The 21,140-nt window shown below is 47.6% G+C and overlaps 1 protein-coding gene across 1 annotated transcript in view; it reads left to right on the forward strand.

The window, feature by feature from the left end:
• LOC119646177 (protein Wnt-1-like) overlaps positions 1 to 21,140 on the forward strand; it is a 348,364-nt gene that overhangs the window by 21,781 nt on the left and 305,443 nt on the right. The window contains exon 2 of the mRNA XM_038046560.1: positions 10,080 to 10,545. Within this exon, the coding sequence (XP_037902488.1) occupies positions 10,340 to 10,545 (206 nt within the window). The 5' untranslated portion in view covers positions 10,080 to 10,339. The remainder of the gene's footprint in view (positions 1 to 10,079; positions 10,546 to 21,140) is intronic.

Raw genomic sequence — 21,140 nt, forward strand, 5'->3', positions numbered from 1 at the left:
AACAGACCCCAAAAACAAAAATATCGCCGAGAAAACCTGTAAAACAATTTAACATTCGACTTAAGTTAAGGAGCTGGTGGTGAAAGGTAGTATAGGTCCCAGGGCTAAACATGGATTGGTACCCACGATGGAGCATAAAACCTGGGAAACGCCTGCTGAACCAACACCAATAGTTCTACTACCAAACCCTATCTCCAATTCCACGTGGTGACCGCTGGGAGCTCTTTTTTAACGAAAAGCTGCAGACGGAGAAGCATGAAGGCGAGTCTCACGTGCCTAAAAACGAGACAAATTATAGCAATTGGTGCTCCAGATTGGGGGTTGGGTAGGGAACTCTATACGGAAAACAACAAGCCACAACAGGAGCCTCGGACTGGACTCATAACACAACGACGAACCCGGCAACGACAACGGGATAACGATTTGCTCATTTTCTCATAGAACGTGCGCTCCCTGTACAGAGATGGAACTGCCAAGCAACTCCCAATATGAGGCTGATGTAACAGCGTTGCAGGAGATGCGTTGGTCACGGATTGGTTTCCTGGGGAAGAGTCGTTACACCATATATTATAGCGACGATTCAGTAAACCATGTGCTCGAAGTAGGTTTCTTAGTCAGCCAAAAAATGAAATTTGTTGTTATCGGTTTTGAAACACAAACGAGCGACTATGCACTCTGCGCTTGCGAGGCAAATATAAGCCTCGTTAACGTTCACGCCCCTACAGAGGAGACTGCAGAGTCGGAGAAGGATATCTTCTACATGGTAGTAGAACGAACCCTCGAAGCCTGTCTCAGATATGATATCAAAATCTTACTCCATCTTGCTACAAGTAGGGACAGAGCCCGTATTCAGACGACACATTGGCTCCCATAGCTTACATGGGATACCAATGACAATGGACTGCGAATTATTCAATTAGCAGTATTGCACGAAATGGTTGTTGGAAATACCTGGTTTGCGCGGTCCACTTTCAACCAAATTGACCACGTGCTGATCGAACACCGCTACCTCTTAGCTCTGATGAATATCAGAACATATAGGCGGGCCAATATAAACTCGGATCACTATCTCATTGGCATAGTGGCCCGAGCTCGAATAACAACATCACCCAGAATCCCCTCTGACAAACAGGCGATAGTTATCTCTGAAGCTACCCACAACACACTCCTCCGCAACACCTATAAGGGAGAAATGGATGCCGTAGTAACCGCAGTCAACAGAGATCCTGGGGATGGAGCATCAACAAATGATCATCACAATCACCTGAAGAACGTTATCATAAATACGACCTCAATAATAATGGCCTTCGCCGCAAAAGGAGCCGGAGTCTTATCACGAATTCAGGCGAGCGGAGAAGTGACTTCAAAGGCGGAAAAAGGAAGCTTGGGAGAACCAACAAGTCTATGATCTCGAAAAGAAAAGGGAGCGGACAGCATGGAAGTTTTACCAACAAGTCAGCAGGATAAAGCCGTATACATCTCGATGCTCATCCTGCCAAGGCAAGGAGGGAAATCTGATTTCTGTCAAAATGGGCATATTGGAGCGATAGGTTGAGTACTTTGATGAACTATTGAACAATCAGAACATCGGCGAGTTGGAGGTCCCGCCAACTGAAGACTGATGCTCAAAGTATGGGACAGCGATGCCTGACGACTGGCAACGAGGCGTTATCTGTCTCATACATAAAAAGGGAGATATCACGCAGTGCGGCAATTGTAGAGGTATCACGTTGCTGAGTACCATCTATATATAAGATATTCTCCTGTATCTTGCTAGGCCGGATAGCCCTATACGCTCAGAACATCATTGGCCCATACCAAAGAGGCTTCACTCGAGGCAAATCAGCAACAGATCAGATTTTCTCTCTGCGGTAAGCGATGGGAAAACTATTGGAATATGAACATCAGTTGCACCATCTTTTCATCGACTTTAAAGCCGTATATGGTAGCATAGCCAGGGTAAAACTGTACAAAGCCATGAGAGAATTAGGTATCCCAACGAAATTAATAAGACTGACTAGGCTGACCCTGATCAATGTGTGAGGCCAGTTAAAAGCAGCAGGATCACTCTCAAGACCATTCGATATCAACAACGGTCTACGACAAGGGGATGCCCTATCATGCGTCCTCTTTAACCTGGCCCTCAGAAAGTGATCCGTGATGCTGAGGTAAATGCAAGAGGTATGATCCTCTTTAAGTCCACCGAATTACTGGCCTATGCTGACCATATCGACATCATGGGAAGAATGACCCAAGAAATACAAACTGCCTTCATCCAGATCGAGCAGGCGGTAATTGGCGCAAGATCTTGGGCTGCACATCAATGAAGGCAAGGCAGAATATATGGGGCAAAGTCAGCACCAAAAAACCCACCAACCTATAACATCAAACCGCACTGGTCAAACGGGAAGAATAAAGATAAGAGACTACAACTTTGAGACCGTTGATAATTTCTCCTATCTAGGGTCGAAAATCACAACCGATAACAGCTACGACGACGAAATCCGTGCACGGTTGTTGTCAGCCAACAGAACCTATTTCAGCTTACAAAAACTGTCCCGCCCGAAACGTCTCACCATAGGGTCAAAGCTCTTACTATACAAGACAATGATCTTGCCAGTCGTTATGTATTCCTTGGAGATTTGGGTTCTTAGCAAAAGAAACTGCGAACTCTTAGCCGCGTTCAAGAGAAGAATCCTTCCCCCTGCCCCCTACATGAGGATGGACGATTCCGTACTCTACATAACGATGAAATCTGTGAACGATGCCACGACTGTCAGGTTGTGGATAAAATCTGGCTCAATAGGTTACAGTGGGCGGGTCCCTTAATCCGTATGGATGAGGATGATCCCCCCTGTAAGGTCCATAAGGGCAATATTTATGGTAGAAAAAGAAGACGAGGCAGACCATGCCTGAGATGGAACGATGGCATAGACCAGAACGCCAGGCAGCTTTCAGAGATATCGAATTGGTGAACCTCGGCGCAAAACCGGGATGTCTGGAGTTCGGGTTCGCCTCCAGGACTAAATAGCAACACCATATCAAGCTAGTTAGTGTGAAGTTGCCCCCAGTTACTACCTAAACTTAGCCGACTCTACGAAACATTCCTGATGTGAGTGCCAGGGCACGTGAACATCATTAGCAATGAAGAGGTTGACAGGCTGGCTTGCCAAAGGTTTGACTTGACAATGGTGGGACCAGAGCTAGCATTTAGTGTTAGATCATCTATTGTCAATTCTACTTAGAAGGGTGAAGTTGCAAAGATTCATGCAAGTGGTGGAGAAAATTTCTGCCGACAGGCGAAAATCTTTGAGAAAGAATCCGAGGTTCGTAGGGCGAAGTTTTTATTGTCCCTTAAGATGGAAAAAATAAAGACCTTAGTAGGGCTTAATAGGTGTTTTTTTTAGCTATGGCATGGATATGGGTGATGAACCCGGTTACATGTAGCCAATGTGAGGAATACGCGAGGAAGCTTCTAAACAGCGGGAAAATAAGAATTGGTTCGGTAGTGGGTAGGATACGAATTCGGGCCGCCCCAACCAAATGTTATGGATGTTTGGATTATGGGCACACAACTGCAAACTGTCGGGGACCTGACAGAAGGGCAACATGCCGTGAATGCGGCCAGGCAGGCCATAAAGCGAACAGCTGCAATGAAAAGGAAAGCTGCGTCCTATGCAGGGACCGTGGTGCGACTGATGAGAGCATTGCGCACACTGCGGGATCGGGGCGGTGTCCAGTTTTCAGAGCAGAACTGGAAAGAGCTAGGATACGGTCAACATGATTTGCATCCTACAAATCAATATGCACCGGAGTGCAACCGCTCACGAGTTACTAGCGCAGTTCGCTGCGGAGACCAAAGCTGATTTAGTACTCATCAGTGAGCAGTATCGAAACAAGGCCCCGTTTCATGGCACCCAGACATATCAGGTACCGCTGCCATCTGGGTTCGGGACGGCACCCTCCTGGGGGTTCTTGCCCAAGGCCGAGGGGACGGCTTTGTCTGGATTCGGTGTTCAGGGATAACGTTTTTTAGTGTCTATCTTACGCCGAATGAGACGATGCCGGACTTTCGTCGGGGGCTTGAGGCTTTGGAGGACGCTATCTTAAGCACGGATGGGCGGATCCTGCTCGGGGGTGACTTCAATGCTAGGGCACTTGAATGGGGCAAGCCTCACACAGATTCCAGAGGGAAACGAATTCTGGAAATGGCGGCGAGAACAGGACTGGTAGTTCTAAACACCGGATCCACCCCAACGTTCCGGCGCCCGGGCTGCGAAGGAAGCATTCCAGACGTAACCTTCGCGTCGGAATCACTGGTGTCGCTGGTGGACGGGTGGCGAGTTCTGGAAGACTTTTCGGCAAATGACCACCAATACATTGCTTTCGAAGTGGTGGACACAAACTCTCGGTGTGCGCCACCCCAGCCCCCATCTTTCTGTGTATGGAACGTCGTGAAAGTGAACACCGGGAAGTCCGTCGAAACTTTGGGAACAGGTGGGGCCACTCTGAAGGGTACTCCTGGGGGCGGTGGCGCCGCTGCTGACACTGTCGTAAATTCAGTTATGAACCTGATAACGACGGTCTGCGGAGCCTCCATGCCCAGGGAGACATCGAGGCGCGGCAAACCTTCCATGTATTGGTGGACAGTGGAAATCGCAGAGCTCCGGAAGGAATGTCACAGGCTCCGCCGCTTAACACAACGTCTAGGCGACCGGGAGGAGGCATGTACCATAATGATAGAGTACAAATCAGCCAAAAGGAGACTCCGCAGCGCAATAAACAAGAGCAAAGCTCGCTGCTGGCAAGATCTGATCGACGAGGTGAATGGGGATCCGTGGGGACTCGGTTACAAACTTGTAACCCGAAAAATCGGGGCTCTGCGGAAACCCTGTTCACTTAAGGCCGAGCAGATGGACCGCATTGTGAGGGCACTCTTCCCTGCACACCCCGTATGGGATGGTGACGTCGGCGCGGAGAGCGCAGAGGACTGTCCACTTTTCTCTGTAAAAGGGTTGGAACAGGCAGTCCTCTCTATGAAAAACAAGAAGGCGCCAGGACCCGATGGTATTCCAGCAGAGGTGTACAAACTGGTATTCCAACACCGGCCAGACCTACAGCTCATCAGAAGTAGGTAGGTAGGTAGGTATCAGTGGCCGCTCCGAGGAGCCCAATTAGCGCTTTGGTGCGCCGTGTTGATGCCACAAACTCCTAAGACCGTGACTGTTGTTATAGGAACAGGGAAGCGGAGTCCAGCTGGATCGGATCTTCAGAGCCAGCCCGTAGCATTCACAAAGGAAAGCAGCTCTCCGACCCTGCAACCAGAAATCTCACTGAGGTCCCCAAAGAATGGTTTACCCAGTGTCCGCAGCCTGACTCGAGCCAGAGCCGGGCAATCGCAGAGAAAGTGCATGAGGGTTTCCCTTCCTTCTCCGCAGCTTCGGCAATGCGAGTTGTAGGGTAAGCCGAGCCTAGCGGCATGGTCCCCTATGGGCCAGTGCCCCGTGCAGACCGCCGTAATCTTGAATGCATTTGCACGCGTCTGGCACAGGAGCTCTCGTGATCGGGCTATGTTATAAGCGGGCCAAATTCTCCTTGATTTGGCACAGCTTGTAAGCCTTCGCCATCTCAGGCCCGCGGCTGCTAGGTAGTGCGAGTAGACTCGGCCCCCGATAGCCGCCAGCGGAACACCGACTGTGTTCCCCGAGGGACTGCCAAGAGCAGAGCCTTGCCTGGCCAATCCGTCAGCCCGCTCATTCCCTTCTATGTTCCTATGCCCGGGAACCCAGAGGAGAGTTATCTTGAGCGTGCGGCCCAGATGGTTGAGCGCGTCTCTGCACTGCTCCACCAACCGGGAAGATGTCGTCGTTGAATACAAGGCCTTGATGGCCGCTTGGCTGTCGGTCAGAATGGCTATGTTACGCTTGGGGCTCGAATCACGCTCCAGCCATCGACAGACTTCCAATATCGCCAGTACTTCCGCCTGGAATACACTGGTGAAACCTGGGAGACCATACGACTTGGACACACCGTGTGTATTCGAGAAAACCCCCGCGCTGATTCCATAGGCCATCTTTGATCCGTCCGTAAAGAATACCGTGTCGTAGTCTTGCAACACGCCGCCGGTCTTCCACTTTGCCCTGGTTGGAAGGTCCACAGCAAAGTTTCTCGTGAAGTTCAGCTTGCGTGCGACATAGTCCGTGGGGGATGCCCAGATTTCTCGAGGTATTTCATCTAGAATGTTGCTGTGGCCGTAGGACTTCGCTGCCCAGCATCCGGACTCACGTAGTCTGACGGCACTGCACGCTGCAACATATTTGATGTGGAGGTCAAGGGGGAGGAGATGCAGGAGTACATTGAGAGCATCTGCCGGGCAAGACTGCAGAGCCCCCGTAGCACCTGCACACGCGGTTCTTTGAATCCTATTAAGCTTCGTTCTATTGTATTTCTTCTTTAAAGCCTGACACCATACAATAGATCCGTACGTCAGGATCGGACGCACTACAGCGGTGTACATCCAGAGAACCATCCTCGGCCGGAGACCCCATTTCTTCGCAAAGGTTCTCTTACAGGCATAGAGGGCTATACAGGCCTTCTTAACCCTCAGTTCTATGTTCAACCTCCAATTTAGCTTAGGATCCAGGATTACACCCAGATACTTCACATTAGAGGAAAGAATCAATCTTTGTTCATTCAGCCGTGGTAAATGGAATTCAGGTATCCTTGCCTTGGTGGTGATTAGCATCAGTTGCGTTTTGGTTGGGTTTATGCTGAGTCCGCATCTTGCGGCCCACAGGCACACCTTTCGCAACGCTCCTTCCATGATGTCGCTCATAATGGAAGGAAACATCCCAGATACTAGTATCACCAAGTCGTCGGTATACGCTACCACCTTCACCCCGCTGCTGTCTAATGTACGTAAAATTTTGTCCATTACTATTAACCAGAGCACCGGTGAGATAGCACCACCCTGGGGCGTGCCTCTGTTCACAGCTCTGGTCAAGTGGTTGCCTCCCAGATCGGATTGGATTATCCTGGTACTCAGCATGGATATAATCCAATGCGTGAGATACCCCTCCAATCCAACACCGGTCAAGGCTTCCTTGATGGCGTTGGTACTGACGTTGTTGAAGGCTCCTTCTATATCCAAGAAGGCAGCAAGGGTATACTGCTTGTACTGCAGCGACCGCTCAACCGTGCCAATTACCTCGTGGAGGGCGGTTTCTGTGGATTTTCCTTTGAGGTAGGCATGCTGGGACTTAGAGAAAGGCGTTCTCTCCATAATAGTCCTTAAGTGAATGTCCAGGACGCGTTCTAGGGTCTTCAGCACGAATGAGGTCAGGCTGATTGGCCGAAAGTCCTTCGCGGACTCATGACCGCGCCTGCCCGCTTTCGGTATGAAAACCACCCGTGCGCGCCTCCAGGACTGCGGTACGTATCCTAAAGTAATGCAGCTCCGGTAAATCTCAACAAGCCACGGCACAACCCTTTCCTGCTGCTTCTATGGCATGACTGGCATTATGCCATCTGGGCCTGGAGATTTGTATGCGGAGAAGCTGTTTATAGCCTAGCGGATCCTATCCTTGGTAATTACCGATTTGATAGTCTCGCACAGCTGGTGTTGCCGCAAACCCTACAAGCAAGGTTCTGACTCACAGTCCTCCTCGCTGGAGGGAAAGTGCGTTTGCACCAGCAGCTCCAAGGTTTCACTAGAAGATTCCGTCCAGGAGCCTTCCGACTTTTTAAGGAAGGATGGACTCTTATGTTCCTTGGACAGAATCTTATTGAGCCTCGCGGATTCACTAGTGCTTTCAATGTTCTGACAATAGTCTAGCCAAGACCGCCTCTTGACGGTCCTGATGGCCGACTTGTACTTCTTTAGGCAGTCCTTGTATGGCTGCCAGTATTTTTGCCTGTAGCAGATGTTGAAGATTTCTCTGGTCAACTTCCTGAGACTAGAGAGATCTTCGTTCCACCACGGTGGCAGGGTCTTTTTGCTGTACTTAGCAGGGCACGAGACTTTGAAGGCGGTATCAAAAGCCTTCTCCAGAGCCCCGACCTTTGACTCCAGTTCGTCTGTCGTGCCAATCCTACCAATATGCGCACCGGAGAGTTTCTGACCAAACTTTCTCCAGTCGATCCTCCTGGGGTCTCTAAAGGGCTTGGAGACCTCTGCGGCGTGATCTAGACATCAGAAGTAGACTCGCTGAAGCGGTACGCGCTGCCGGAGATTTATCTCCCCGGCAGTTTGGTTTTAGGGCAGGGAGATCGACAATTGATGCTGTCATGCAGGTCGTGGACGCCGTTCGACGAGCAGAGGCACATAGCCGCCGAACTCGACGGGTGGTGCTCCTCGTAACGCTTGACGTCAGAAACGCCTTCAATTCCGTAAGATGGAAAGACATTCTAGGCACACTAGACAATACCTTCAACGTGCCGAACTATCTCTTACGGATTTTGAGGGACTATCTGAGGAACCGCTCCCTGCTCTATGAAACACTAGAGGGTCAAAGGTGGATGGAGGTCACGTCGGGGGTAGCACAGGGATCCATCCTAGGGCCGGACCTCTGGAACGCTACCTATGACAGTCTGCTTAAACTCGACATGCCAGAAGAGTCGCGCCTGGTCGGCTACGCAGATGATGTCGCAGCGCTTGTTGCTGGACGCACTGTCGAACAGGCGCAAAGCAGACTCGGCATATTGATGCGACGGGTAAGCGGATGGATAACTACTCATGGTTTCAACCTTGCACTGGAAAAAACCGAAGTAGTCATCCTGACTAAGAAGAGAATTCCGACCCTGCGTCCCATATCGTTCGGCGAGTCGATAATCGAGTCAAAATCAGCGGTAAAGTACCTCGGGTTGACTCTTGACTCAAAGATGAGCTTTTCTGAGCAAATCCAAGCAGCAGCGAACAAGGCTGCGGCTGGAGTAGGCTAATGGCAAACATTGGGGGTCCTACGTCTAGTAGGCGACGTCTCCTGATGAGCTCAATGCAGTGTGCCCTGCTCTACGGCGCAGAGGTATGGGCTGGCGCTCTTAACAAGGAGGTATATCGTAGACGCCTCGCGCAAGTACAGAGACGGGGAGCTTTACGGGTGGCGTCTGCGTACCGCACAGTCTCTGAACCGGCCGTGATGGTGATCGCGAGAGTTATCCCCGTTGCCCTTCTTGCTAGGGAGCGTCAGGCCATATACAAGCGCAAGGGAGATGAGCCAAGGGAGGTGGTTGCTCGCGAAGAACGACAACACACTCTAGACGAGTGGCAGCTCTCTTGGCAAAATGAAACTATAGGCAGATGGACTGCGCGGCTCATCGGCAACTTAGGTGCGTGGCTGAGTCGGAAGCATGGTGAGACTGACTATTTCCTTACCCAATTTTTAAGTGGGCATGGAAGTTTTCAGTCTTACCTGCACAAGATTGGAAAGGCGCGTTCTCCGGATTGTGTGTTTTGCAATGGAGTTGTGGACGATGCCCACCACACTTTTTTTTCTTGTGGAAGGTGGGATGGGGTTCGTCAGCAGCTCTATTTAAACACAGGGGATCTCTCTCCAGACAACATTGTGGAAGAGATGCTGAGGACCTTAGACGAAGATATCTTGGGAAGGATTTTTTAAGCGAGAATTTGAGGACATTCTCAGAATCGCAAAAGCTTGGAAACACAGAAGGAAAGGGACCTTTGAATGGGATTGTAGGGGGTAGAAAGAAGAGCCTGATAAGGGATCTGAGTGCTTGGAGTTGAAGCTCCCCACAACCTCCTCTGAATCTAGTTTAACTTGGAAAATTGTATAAAAATTCTATTTTTGCGTTTAACAGATATCGTCAGTTTATTTTCGGGACGAGGATGATGAGTCCTTTTATAGGGATCGTGGGGTGGATCGGGTGTCATTTCTTGAAGAACACGATCATATGAAAAGCTTCACCAGATTACTTCCCATTTTCCACTCGATGTACAGCACATTCCACAGAGCTCCTCGAACCACTTTAGAACTTGATCAGAAGATACTGTATAAAACATTCCAAAAATTAGATATCTATGTTCTCAACTAAATCTTTTTTCTCTGAATTGTTTTTTGCAGGCGTTGTGATATTCACATACCGTGAAACTTGAAGATCCCACGACCAAACCGACTAACCATCGAACTCGAGAGATTTGCGAAGGCACGCGTTGAGTGCTCCTACATTTGGGCGACCAAAGCCGGGGCGATTACCAGCTGCTCCAGTGTATCTTTTAGTGTAGTGAACAAGAAACAGATATACGTGTGTAAAAACAGATCCATTCTTTTGGGGCTCCTCTCTGGCCGGTTGTTGTCGCATCGCAATCGAAAAGCGAAACGAGATGACGACTCCGGGGCCGCGTGTTGGAGCATCTAGTGGCTGTTCAGGGCTCTTGGCCGGGATTATAGCGTCCGTAGTGGCCGCTTGTGTCGGCTCCATTCCATTCCTGAGGAATGCAAAACATGTTTCTAGGTTCGCAACTGTTCCAGGTCTTCTGCTGCTCTTGCCGCTTCTGCTTCCTATGCACCCGGTCTCAGCGAATTGGTGGTAAGTAAATGTAACTCTTTCTGATCTTGTTTCTGTGCTGGAGTATTATTTATGATGAATTCTCAACATTTCCGACTCATCGACTTAGTGGTTTTTTCCGTGGTCATCCGCGGAGGAATCAAGATGATCATGCTTTAATGGGTCTGTGTAGACAATTAAGTGTGCTCCTCTTTGTAAGGGAGACGTATGATGCTGCATGATAAATGGGAAGACGTTGTGTGTAAGGTGATGGCACTGGAGCTAATGAGTTTGATGAATGAAGTAATTGTTTGTCGGTTTTTGCTTTCAGGGAAGACTGTGATGATCAAAGGTTGCAACTTTGTGCTACATTCGCCTATTCAATTTATGTTCTCCTCAAAGACCTCTTCGCTTCCCTTCAGGATAATCAAAGGAAATCAAATGCTATCACTATACACCTTCCAGGATAAGTGACTTGTTACCTTTCACAAAGAAATGTTCTGTCAGTGAAACATCAAAACAAACACGTTCCCATGAAACTAAGCCCAACAAGCCAAGGGTCCTTCCATTGTTCCCGATTTTGAATGTCTCAAGAAAATTCCAAGCATGCCGTACTCTGGTTTTATTAGGCCTAGGGTGCAGCTATAAACGGGCATATGTCATACATTCCAAGGCTCCCTTTTCTTAATCCCACATCTCGGCAAGCTTTCCCGGGCCTGAGCATTACTAATTCATTGTCACAACACAAAAAGGGGTTTTCTAATAAATTTGAGACGACAATAATTCCTTTTTCGTTTTCCGGATCATTAAGTCCGGATCTCTTCTGTCACATTCCTGGTCTGCTCGTTTGATTTGTTGATATACACGAGGAGAGTACTCCATGCAATACGTTCACCGGAGCGACCAGGGGCATTGCCACCGTCATGTTGTTATTGTTTAGGCCATGCTCATGGAACACATCTGTTTGATATGATTCCTCGTTGCTACTATTGTCGTTGCTGAGTCGTCACTGTGGGCTGAGTACTCTCTCCCTGTCCCTGATGATTTCGCCCCTGGCACTGGTGTTTACAAAAAAGATGAACTACTGTCGGCAATCCAATAATTAGCACAGCAACCAACCCAGAAGCCACTTAACTGTTACAAACATGTGAACGAAGCGAAATGAACGGGGTACCGGCAATGATAGGGTAAACTACCCTTAATGCGAGTCGCATGGAACGTGAATGTGAAGGAACCCTAAAATCCGATACAAAATTACGAAATGGGGAATCCCATAATAAGCCTTGGTCTCACATTACATCATACCGCTTACAACCAGGTTACCATCGACAATCAGGGAGGTGAAGAGTTCATGATTAACGACGTTGTTGTAATCGCTGCGTTCTATACCTTGTAATCGCGTGTTTACGTCTTTGTCGACGAAAAAAAAAGAAATAATACAGGAGTGGAGGTTTCATTACCTCTCATTACACCCCCCGGCCAGAGAGTTGGTTGCAATAATTCGAGAGTTGGCGGAGAATGTGTTGCAGTGTGTCTTTTTGTGAGAATATTTAATGGTTGAGGGAATATATTCGTTGAACATTTCATTACTCTCTTCCAATTTAAGCCTCTAAGGCAGGAAAATGGTATGATTGCAATTGTTATATTGGCAGACATCATGTCAGGACTTTATACACTAGGGAGCTAGGAGCAGTATGCAGTTCTTCCTGAGTTATCTCATTTGGCTATTTTTGAAGATACATATTTCAAGTTTATGGAAAATTCTTCGAAATCACTTCAATGTCTAGGACTAGATTCTGTGGATTGAAGGATGCAAGACGGCTATGATATATAAAGTCAGGCCAAGTAAAAGAAAAACAGTAGAAAAGACGACGTGCTGGCACAAAGGCTAGTGGAGAATTAACTCTTTTATAATAGCACCCAGCTTTCATGTATAAGATTAATCTGGGGCACCGAATGAAAGCGGCTTTGCGAATATCTGGACATCTGTCACTTCTGTTATTTAATGTATCCTTAATGTGTGACCTACCCACTGCCACTTTCGCCTTCAGATCACATTGCATACGGGTGCCAGGTCTGTGCGTTGACCAAGTTCTTCGTTTGAAAAAGTATCGGGCTAGCGTGTTCCGAGGATACAACGTAGACAGGTGTTGACGAAGGCTTGGAGTTTTTGAGTAACAGTGGTGGTCACTTTCCGTGTGCTGACTTTACCAAGGCAGCGCTGACGCAGACGGGATACTGTCGCAACTACGCAGTGAAAAGCGGGAGATTTGGACAAGAAGCCTTCAAGTAAGGAAATTCCTTTCTCCAACTAGAGGGGCGAGGAGTAGGAGGTATCCCCTGCTATCAGGCCCGTTCACGCGTCCTGCTCTATCTTCTTTGCAAGAAGAAAACCCCGAACATAATGCGCAACACGGCTCCATTTAGAGTTCTTCTTCAATGACGAAACAGGCGTGTTAGCCACGACATGACACTTTCGAGAGCTTAATTAAATTGCAAATTACTATAAATCCACTGACGACAAAAATACACTCATTATATTGAGACGGGACATAAAATTCTTTTTTTATTTTCTTAAACTGACATTTTTCAACTTACCAATATTCATCTTTTTTTAATTCAAAAATTAATTAATCATGGCCTGCTTCGCCACGAAGAACACCGATGGTGGCCACTGTCAATCGAATTAAATTTCGAATGTTGTTAATCCTGCTGCGCCACATCACTCCGCCCCCAGATGAAATCTAGGGGTTTCAGCGACCGAACCCGGAACTGCGCTTTCCATTATTCGGCGAAGCGAAAGCGACGTTGCTTTAGGGCGCAAACGTGCTTTAGCCCGGACAAGGAGACAACCTTTTTGTGTCTCCCGATCTCGAGCTGGAAGAAATGTTTTCCCCGCTCTAGAACACGGTACGGGTCTTCGTATGGAGGCTCCAGCGGCTTCCGGACAGCATCCGTTCTGACCAGGACGTGCGTGCACGTATCCAGCTCCCTGGGAACGCAGGCAGGTGCGGATGTGTGTCGGGTAGGAGGTGTGGGCTTAAGGCGGTGGAGGTTGTCTCTCAGCAGACGCAGAAATCCAGAGTCTATGAGACCCAATCTCTTGTCGAAGACCGGGTCACTTGGGAGCCTCGGTTTCTCCCCGTATACCAGCTCCGCGGGGCTGGCAGCAAATTCCTCTCGGCGGGTTGTTCGGAGGCCAAGTAGGACGAGAGGTAAGACTTGAGTCCAGGACGGATCGTCGCGGGCCATAATGGCGTCCGGTGCCAACGTTCTAGCATCCCATTGGATTGCGGGTGGTATGCTGTAGTCCACTGGCGCGGTGGACTCAAATTGCATTCCCTGGTCAGTGATAATCACTGCAGGGACACCAAAGCGAGGGATCCACTCTCGACAGAGGGCAATGTCCTTCAGAGGTATTGGTTCAGACCACCGCGTAAACCTGTCGATGATTGTGAGGCAATACTTGAAACCGTGCGAGTCTCGCAAAGGGCCTACGATGTCGAGGTGTATTGTGTGGAATCGCTTGGTAGCGCGTGGGAATGAGCCCACTTTTTTCCTTATGTTCATGCGATGCACTCTCTGGCCCAGGAGTTTACGTCCTTGTTCATGGAGGGTCAGAAGTATTTTTCGGTGACTGGCCGATTTGTCGTCCTGATGCCTGGATGAGCTAAGTCGTGAACCGCTTGGAACACTTCCTTGCGAAAGGTGGCCGGAATGTATGGCTGAGGTCCCTTTTCCGGGTACTCGCAGCAGAGGGAGAGGTTCGAGCCGAAGATGGGCAACTCCCGAAATTTGTATTTGGGGTTGGATTTGAGGCTCTGAAGCACTGCGACATCCTCCTGCGCCTTAGCGATAGCCGAGAAGCCGAGTGAGGCGGGGATGTTTACCTCAGAGGCTCGTGACAAAGCATCAGCAACTATGTTGTCCTTGTCGGACACGTGCTGTATGTCGGACGTGAATTGACTTATAAAGCTCAGGTTTCGCGGGGGCTTATGGTCCGTGAACACTGTGAACGGCCTGTCTTCTAGGGAGAAACGGAAGTATTTAATCCTTAAGTACGCGGCGAGCAGTCTTCGATCATAGGTGCTCCAGTTCCGTTGAGCGGGGTTCAACTGTTTAGAGAAGAAACTTAACGGCTGCCATACTTGGTTCACCTTTTGGTGAACAGCGGCACCTACTGCGATGTCAGAGGCATTAACAAAAACGGCTAGGGGTGCATCTTGTCGAGGAAATGCCAAGAGTGTAGCATCAGCCAGTTGTTGTCGGGATTTGTCAAACGCGTGGGCAGCCTCTTCAGACCACACAATCTCTCGTGTGTCTTTTGTTTTGGGGCCAGACAAATACGCGTTCAAAACGGACTGGTGTTGGGCGGCCTTGGGGAGGAAACAACGATAGAAGTTTAGCCTGATCAAGAACGTCCGCAACTCCTTCAAAGTTTTCGGACGCGGGAAGCTTATGATCGCTTGCACCCTTGTCTGGGTCGAGCTATATTCCGTCAGGGGAAATGAAGTGGCCGCGAAATCTCACCTGTGTTTATAGAAACTTGGACTAAACCGGTCTCAAAGAGACGTTGAAAAATGCACTTGAGACGAGCTAAATGCTCAGACTCTGAGGAAGAAGCGACCGAAACGGTATCCAAATACACGAAACAGAAGTTGAGGTTTCGCAGGACCAAGTGGATGAACTTTTGAAAGGTTTGCGCCGCATTGCACAACCCGAAAGTCATCCGCGTGAACTCGAAGAGTCCAAAGGGTGTGCATATTGCCGTCTTTGGAATGTCTTCTGGAGCTACAGGGATTTGGTGATCCGCCTTGGTTAAATCCAATGTCGAAAAGATGCGGCAGTTTGCGAGATGATGCGCAAAGTCGTGAATCAGTGGAGTCGGATATTGGTCAGGAACAGTCTGCGCGTTTAGTCTACTATAATTCCCACAGGGGCGCCATTCGCCATTTGGCTTATGGGGTGGGGAAAACCATCAGCTGTTGGAAGGTCTGCAGATACCTCGCTGCATAAGTCTTTCCGTGAAATAGCCAGCTTCTGGGGTGGTAGGGGAGGCACCTTCGAGAAGATAGAGGAACCAGTAGTGTTAATGTGGTGCTGCACATTGTACTTCACTGGTTTAGAGAGACTACATTCGGTAGTAATCTGGCTGAATTTTTGGGGGAGTGCCCGAACACGAGAGTCAGTAATGTCCTCCAAAAGTACGGAAAGATTGTTGCTGGGGTGAGATAAGATTTGACCTGACGAAATAAGATAAGCCAGTAAGTCATAGTGATAAAAGAAGTCTGCGCCTAGTATGGGGAAGCTGATGTCCGCCAGGATGAATCGCCACGGGAACGTCCTACGCAAGCCAAGACTCACGTCCACTTGCCTGCACCCGTAGGTGTTAATGCGCAAGGAATTTGCCGCCGCAAGTTTCAAAGGTTGAGGAAATAGCCGATGATGGCGGGGTACGGGAAGAAACCTCCTCCGAAACCTCCGCACCAGTATCTACAAGATAACTGCGCCTGCTGGGAGGGTCATAAATTGTTAGGCGATGTGGCGCTGCGTTCTGGGTGGCCGTCGCCAGGACCCCCCACGGACCTAGTCTTTTGAAGTAGCCGCGAATTTACACGGGATCGTACATCTGGTGGGTTTTTCGCCGAATCTGCGATGGTACCAACAAATGCCTCGATCCGTAGGTTGTCCTGACGACCTGCTACCCGATCGTCCTTTTCGAGCAGTAGTGTGAAGGAGGCCGATTTCATTATGTCGGCCACCAGGAGGATGGACTCCTTATCCAGGCGCGGAATTGGAATTGCGCCTCCAGATGGACGAACCACAGCTCCGGATTCCGTCGCCACAGCGAGAGCGGTCACCTGAGGGTCCAATGGATCTGCCGCGTCTTTATTGTCAACCGACATAACAAAAGCTAAGTTAACAAAGCGAGTTTTTGTCGAAGACGCGACTATACCGAATTCCACAAGGCCCTACTTTGACTACGGCAGACCGCACCCACAAATGCCCGTATGACAGAAAAAGAAACACCACCGATGTACCCCGGAGCGGACGCTTGACGCGCAGATCAAAAATAAAAAACTCGCCACGAGAGTGGAAATCCAGCGACGAATTTTAAAAAGAATATCGTACCGTCCTTTGCGGCGGTTCTACATTTTTTTATGTTTTAACTAGAAGTTCAGGACAGGGAAGGAATATGTCAAAATTTTATAACTAAAAAAAACTTTTTGCCTGTGGCGGTTTGCCTTGACAGCGTTTTTGAGGTTGAAGTTCCTAAGCGTCCGGATGTTTCTTGTCGGCGGCTCCTGGTCCCTGCGGTAACGTCGTCGAAGTCAGCTTCCGCTTCTTATTTTATTTACAATTCAAAATTAGCGAGGCCTTCTACGCCACGGAGAACACCGGTGGTGGCACTTGTCAGTCGAATCAACAACATTCGAAATAAATTTCGGATCAGGATGTGGCGCAGCAGCGTTCGCAACATTCGAAATTTATTTCGAAGCTTCCTGACCTGTATATTCCGAATTTATCTACTTCTCTCCAGGATATAAATATTTAGTTTCAAAAGCTACGAAACACTTAACGATTTTTCAAATATTTACAAACTGTTTTCCAAAACTGAATGTTATTTTTGAATCCTCCGTAGAGTATCTTTCAGTTGTTATGTTGCGTTATCTGCACTTGAAAAGTTTTTCGTACTTTTCTGTTTTATTCAAAAATTTAGTCAATTGGAGCATGATATGTTTGGAGAGGGGAGTAAGTGAACAAAAAGTGGTAGGTTCAACTTTTTGGATAAAGTATCTTTTTGAATTAGATTGAATGTTTGTTGCAATGCAATCGGCTACAGTAGCGTCAGTTTTTGTGCCATGTAAAGGTGTACAATGGTAACAGCTCCTAACAATAACAATGTGGATCTAGTCCATGTATAGCGAGCAACATCAGGAGACATTCTTGACTTTAATGAACCCATCTTTTAGGGATTAGATGGTCCGTTGCAATAGATACTTTGAATAAAAACAAAGATATTCGATATCCGTTCTAAATTGCTTACTATTCGATTATATGGTCCTCTGTTGTCATTTTTACGATGCAACTTTGAGGAAATAATGAAAAGCATTTTATCTCCATCATTCAAATTACTGAGCATATCGCTTTCAATCTTTCCTGCACAAAAATATCTTATGACATTCCAGCGATTGTCTTGAAAGTGACCCGAGCCTGGGGATCCGTCCAATAGCCAATTCCTTACATCACAATCTCCATATCTTACGCTAAATCTCTTTCTAAATTTCCTTACTTAGTCACGAACTGATTGTTTGTTCACAAGATAGTACGCGGTCGCGTTAGCCATTCGCGGCGGAGAATGAGACTTTTTCTCGTGTAATTATTCACGGTCCATAAAAAAGCGATTAATAAACGAGATCTTAAACGACGAATGATCAATGGATCAGATCAGAATATGGAGAACTAATAGGTCAGTTTTTTTTTACAGACCACAGTCCGGAAGATTAATTCGATCTGGATTTGGACGAGTACAGCTTACAGTAATTTGTTACGCTACAGTCTAGATATTTGAATCTGGCGGATTGATATTCGTGTTTTCTGACGATTAGTTGCATACTAATATGGGAAGCTTGGTGTAGGCTCAAAATATTTTTTCAGGGAGCAGAGGTTAGTTAACCTGACGTGGGAGATAGCTTTTAGAGAACCATGACCAATCGGGGTTTGTCTGTTATATCTTTTAGGATTCAAATGAAGACACGGCCCTTGTGAGTTGCTGATCCTTAAGCGAACCGTCCATAAAATGCAAAATTAACTTGGTAATTCCAACAGCTTCTAATAATAATTCTTAACATTTATCAGAATATCGGTCGCACTGAGTAATCGACGACAGGTCATATTTCTTTCTGAGAATGTGAGATAAGTCTACATCTGATATCTTGGAATCGAAGCAATTAAACATATCTCGTCGTAAAGATCCAATACTGCACACTGTATTTCTCAATCTTAAACAAAAAATAATCACGGATAAGCTCCTAATAATTGGTGTAATCAGCGGATTGATGTTATTATATTTGGGACGCCAAGAATTATTACATCCACACGTAGCTCGATGTCAGATTTTTATTCTATCTTTATTGTATTGAATTGCTGAGAATAGTGGATAAAGTCACGTAATATTGATCTGGAATGTTTTGATCTGAATAATTTGAGTTACAGGTTTTGGCGTGGTCGGCCAGAGTTCAGTGGGTACGTATAGTTTGCTTAAATTTATGCCTAAAAAAGATACATCTGCATCGTTTGTAAGATTTGCCCTTACTAGAGCCACCCTGACTTCCCGACCTATATCTCCGTGGGGCCACAGTGAAGTATTACTTCGTGGGAAGGGCTTTGGTCTACGTAAGACGATTAAATCACGCGTCCATGCCGCTTTCTGGCATGATTCAGTTCCTAGAGCTTTTCTTATGTCGCAGTTAGTGTTGCTTTTACCGCACTCCAATTTGCTTCCGGCCTCAGGATCTCCTTCACGTGATTACTGGGTCCAATAACTATCTTGAAGACGTGGGTTAACCTCCCTCTTCCGTTCGCGAATCTCGGACAGTATGCATAACATTCTCCGGCTCCTCGGGTGTAGCGGCACATTAGGGATGGTCGGGGAATTCGTCCAATCGGACGCGTTGCAAGTACTTCAGTATTCACCGTGTTCCGTAAGGAACTGTAGTATCTGTTAATTCTTTCCTCCGTCTTTTTGCTTGAGCCAAACCTAAATTCCCAGGATCAGTCTATGTGTCTAGCGGCTTCTTTCCAAATTTTCCCATCATTGTTGCTGTCTCCTGTACAGCTCCTTCCTAGTGGCTGTTTGCAAATCCGTACGAACATCGCCCGGATTCGGCCTCCTTCTCTGGTAGAGATAGTTCATTCGCTAAAAGATCGAAAGGAATCATTCCTGCGATGACAAACTCTGCTTCATCCAATACTGTCCTATATGCGCTGCTCACCCTGATTGGTAGGTACCCGATTCACCGCTTTGTTCAGTGCTCCCGCCCAAACAGGAGTCGGCTATAACAAGATGGATTTCATCACCCCTGTGATTATATTGTGTTGGGAAAAAAGAAATGTCGTATTTGTGATCGAAATTTGACGCTTTATTTAACATACTAGAATTATCCGATTTAATTCAAATATGCAACGGTTTGTTCGCAAACTTGTTGCCATTTAGAAGGCAATTTCATTATTCCCCCATTATAAAACCCCCTTCCCCCTCCTTATTTGAAAAAAAAAACTCAGACAGCCAGTTTTCGCAAGCCTCTTTTGAGGCCAACTTAGTAGGACCAAGAACGTTTTGTATGTACCGGAAAAGATGGTAATCACTTGGTGCCAGGTCCGGACTATACGGTGGGCGCGATAGGACATCCCATCCGAGCTCCCGTAGCTTCTGGCGGGTCATCAAAGATGTGTGAGGCCGATCGTTGTCCTGGTGGAACACAACACCATTCCTATTGACCAATTCTGGCCGCTTCTGGTCAATCGCCTGCTTCAAACGGTCGAGTTGCTCACAGTAGAGGACCGAATTGAGGATCTGGTCATAGTTGAGCAGCTCATAGTGGATGATTCCCTTCCAATCCCACCAAACACACAATAAAACCTTCCTGGTCCTCAATCCGGGCTTGGCGATGGTTTGGGCCAATCACCATCCGCTTCGAAAATGGGCCGAATTAGGTCCGTTTCAGCAGTGCATCGCAGGCGTTGATTCGATTCAAGAGATTTTTTGCGTCAACTCGTGTGGCACTCAAACATCCAGCTTTTTTTGGAATCCAATCTTCTGCAAATGGTTCCAAACGGGCTCATGGTCTATACCCAGTTCCTGGCCAATCGAGCGAGTGCTCACATGCCGGTCTACTTGGATGATTTCGACGATTTTATCGGTTTCTACGATGATTGGCCTATTAGTACGGGGTGTATTTTCGACAGCCACTACACCAGAATGAAATCGATCGAACCAACGCTGTGCTATGGGAATCGTTACAGTATCGGGCCCATAAACTTCACAAATTTTTTCGGCCGCCTTCGTTGCATTTTTACCTCGCTGGTAGTAAAAACGTAAAATATGACGAATTTCTTCCTTGGTGAACTCCATCTTTGACGCGTTATAACTTGAGACTGAAACGTACGATCACAACATTGTCAAAGAGACACTTGTAGCGCAAATTGTGGTGTTCAAATCGCCGTATAGAATGACCTGATGCGATAAGTACAACACAAGATATGATTCAGGGTCGCCATCTATTGACAAAATACGACATTTCTTCTTCCCCAAAGCAATATTTTGGACCTTCGATATTAGGCATCACATTGCTTAGAATGAACTAGCCTCGTACTAAATAAGTCTCTCCAGGAGATAATCTTCGATTACCCGAGCACTTAGCTTAGCTTAACTAGGGGCCCCTTTTTAGCCAAGGTGTCTATAATTCAATCCAAATTGACTGAATCTAGCGTCAAAACCGGCTCTCCGACCCAGATCCACGACCGTTGCTATTGTATGGACCATAGAACAGGTTCGCTGAAAACACCCGCTGGCTAGGCGAACGGAAGCAGTCTCTTGTATATCGCCTTCTCCAACAACTTTCCCATAGTGCCTT

The sequence above is a fragment of the Hermetia illucens genome, chromosome 1 (genome assembly GCF_905115235.1).
Source record: "Hermetia illucens chromosome 1, iHerIll2.2.curated.20191125, whole genome shotgun sequence".
Lineage (NCBI taxonomy): Eukaryota > Metazoa > Arthropoda > Insecta > Diptera > Stratiomyidae > Hermetia > Hermetia illucens.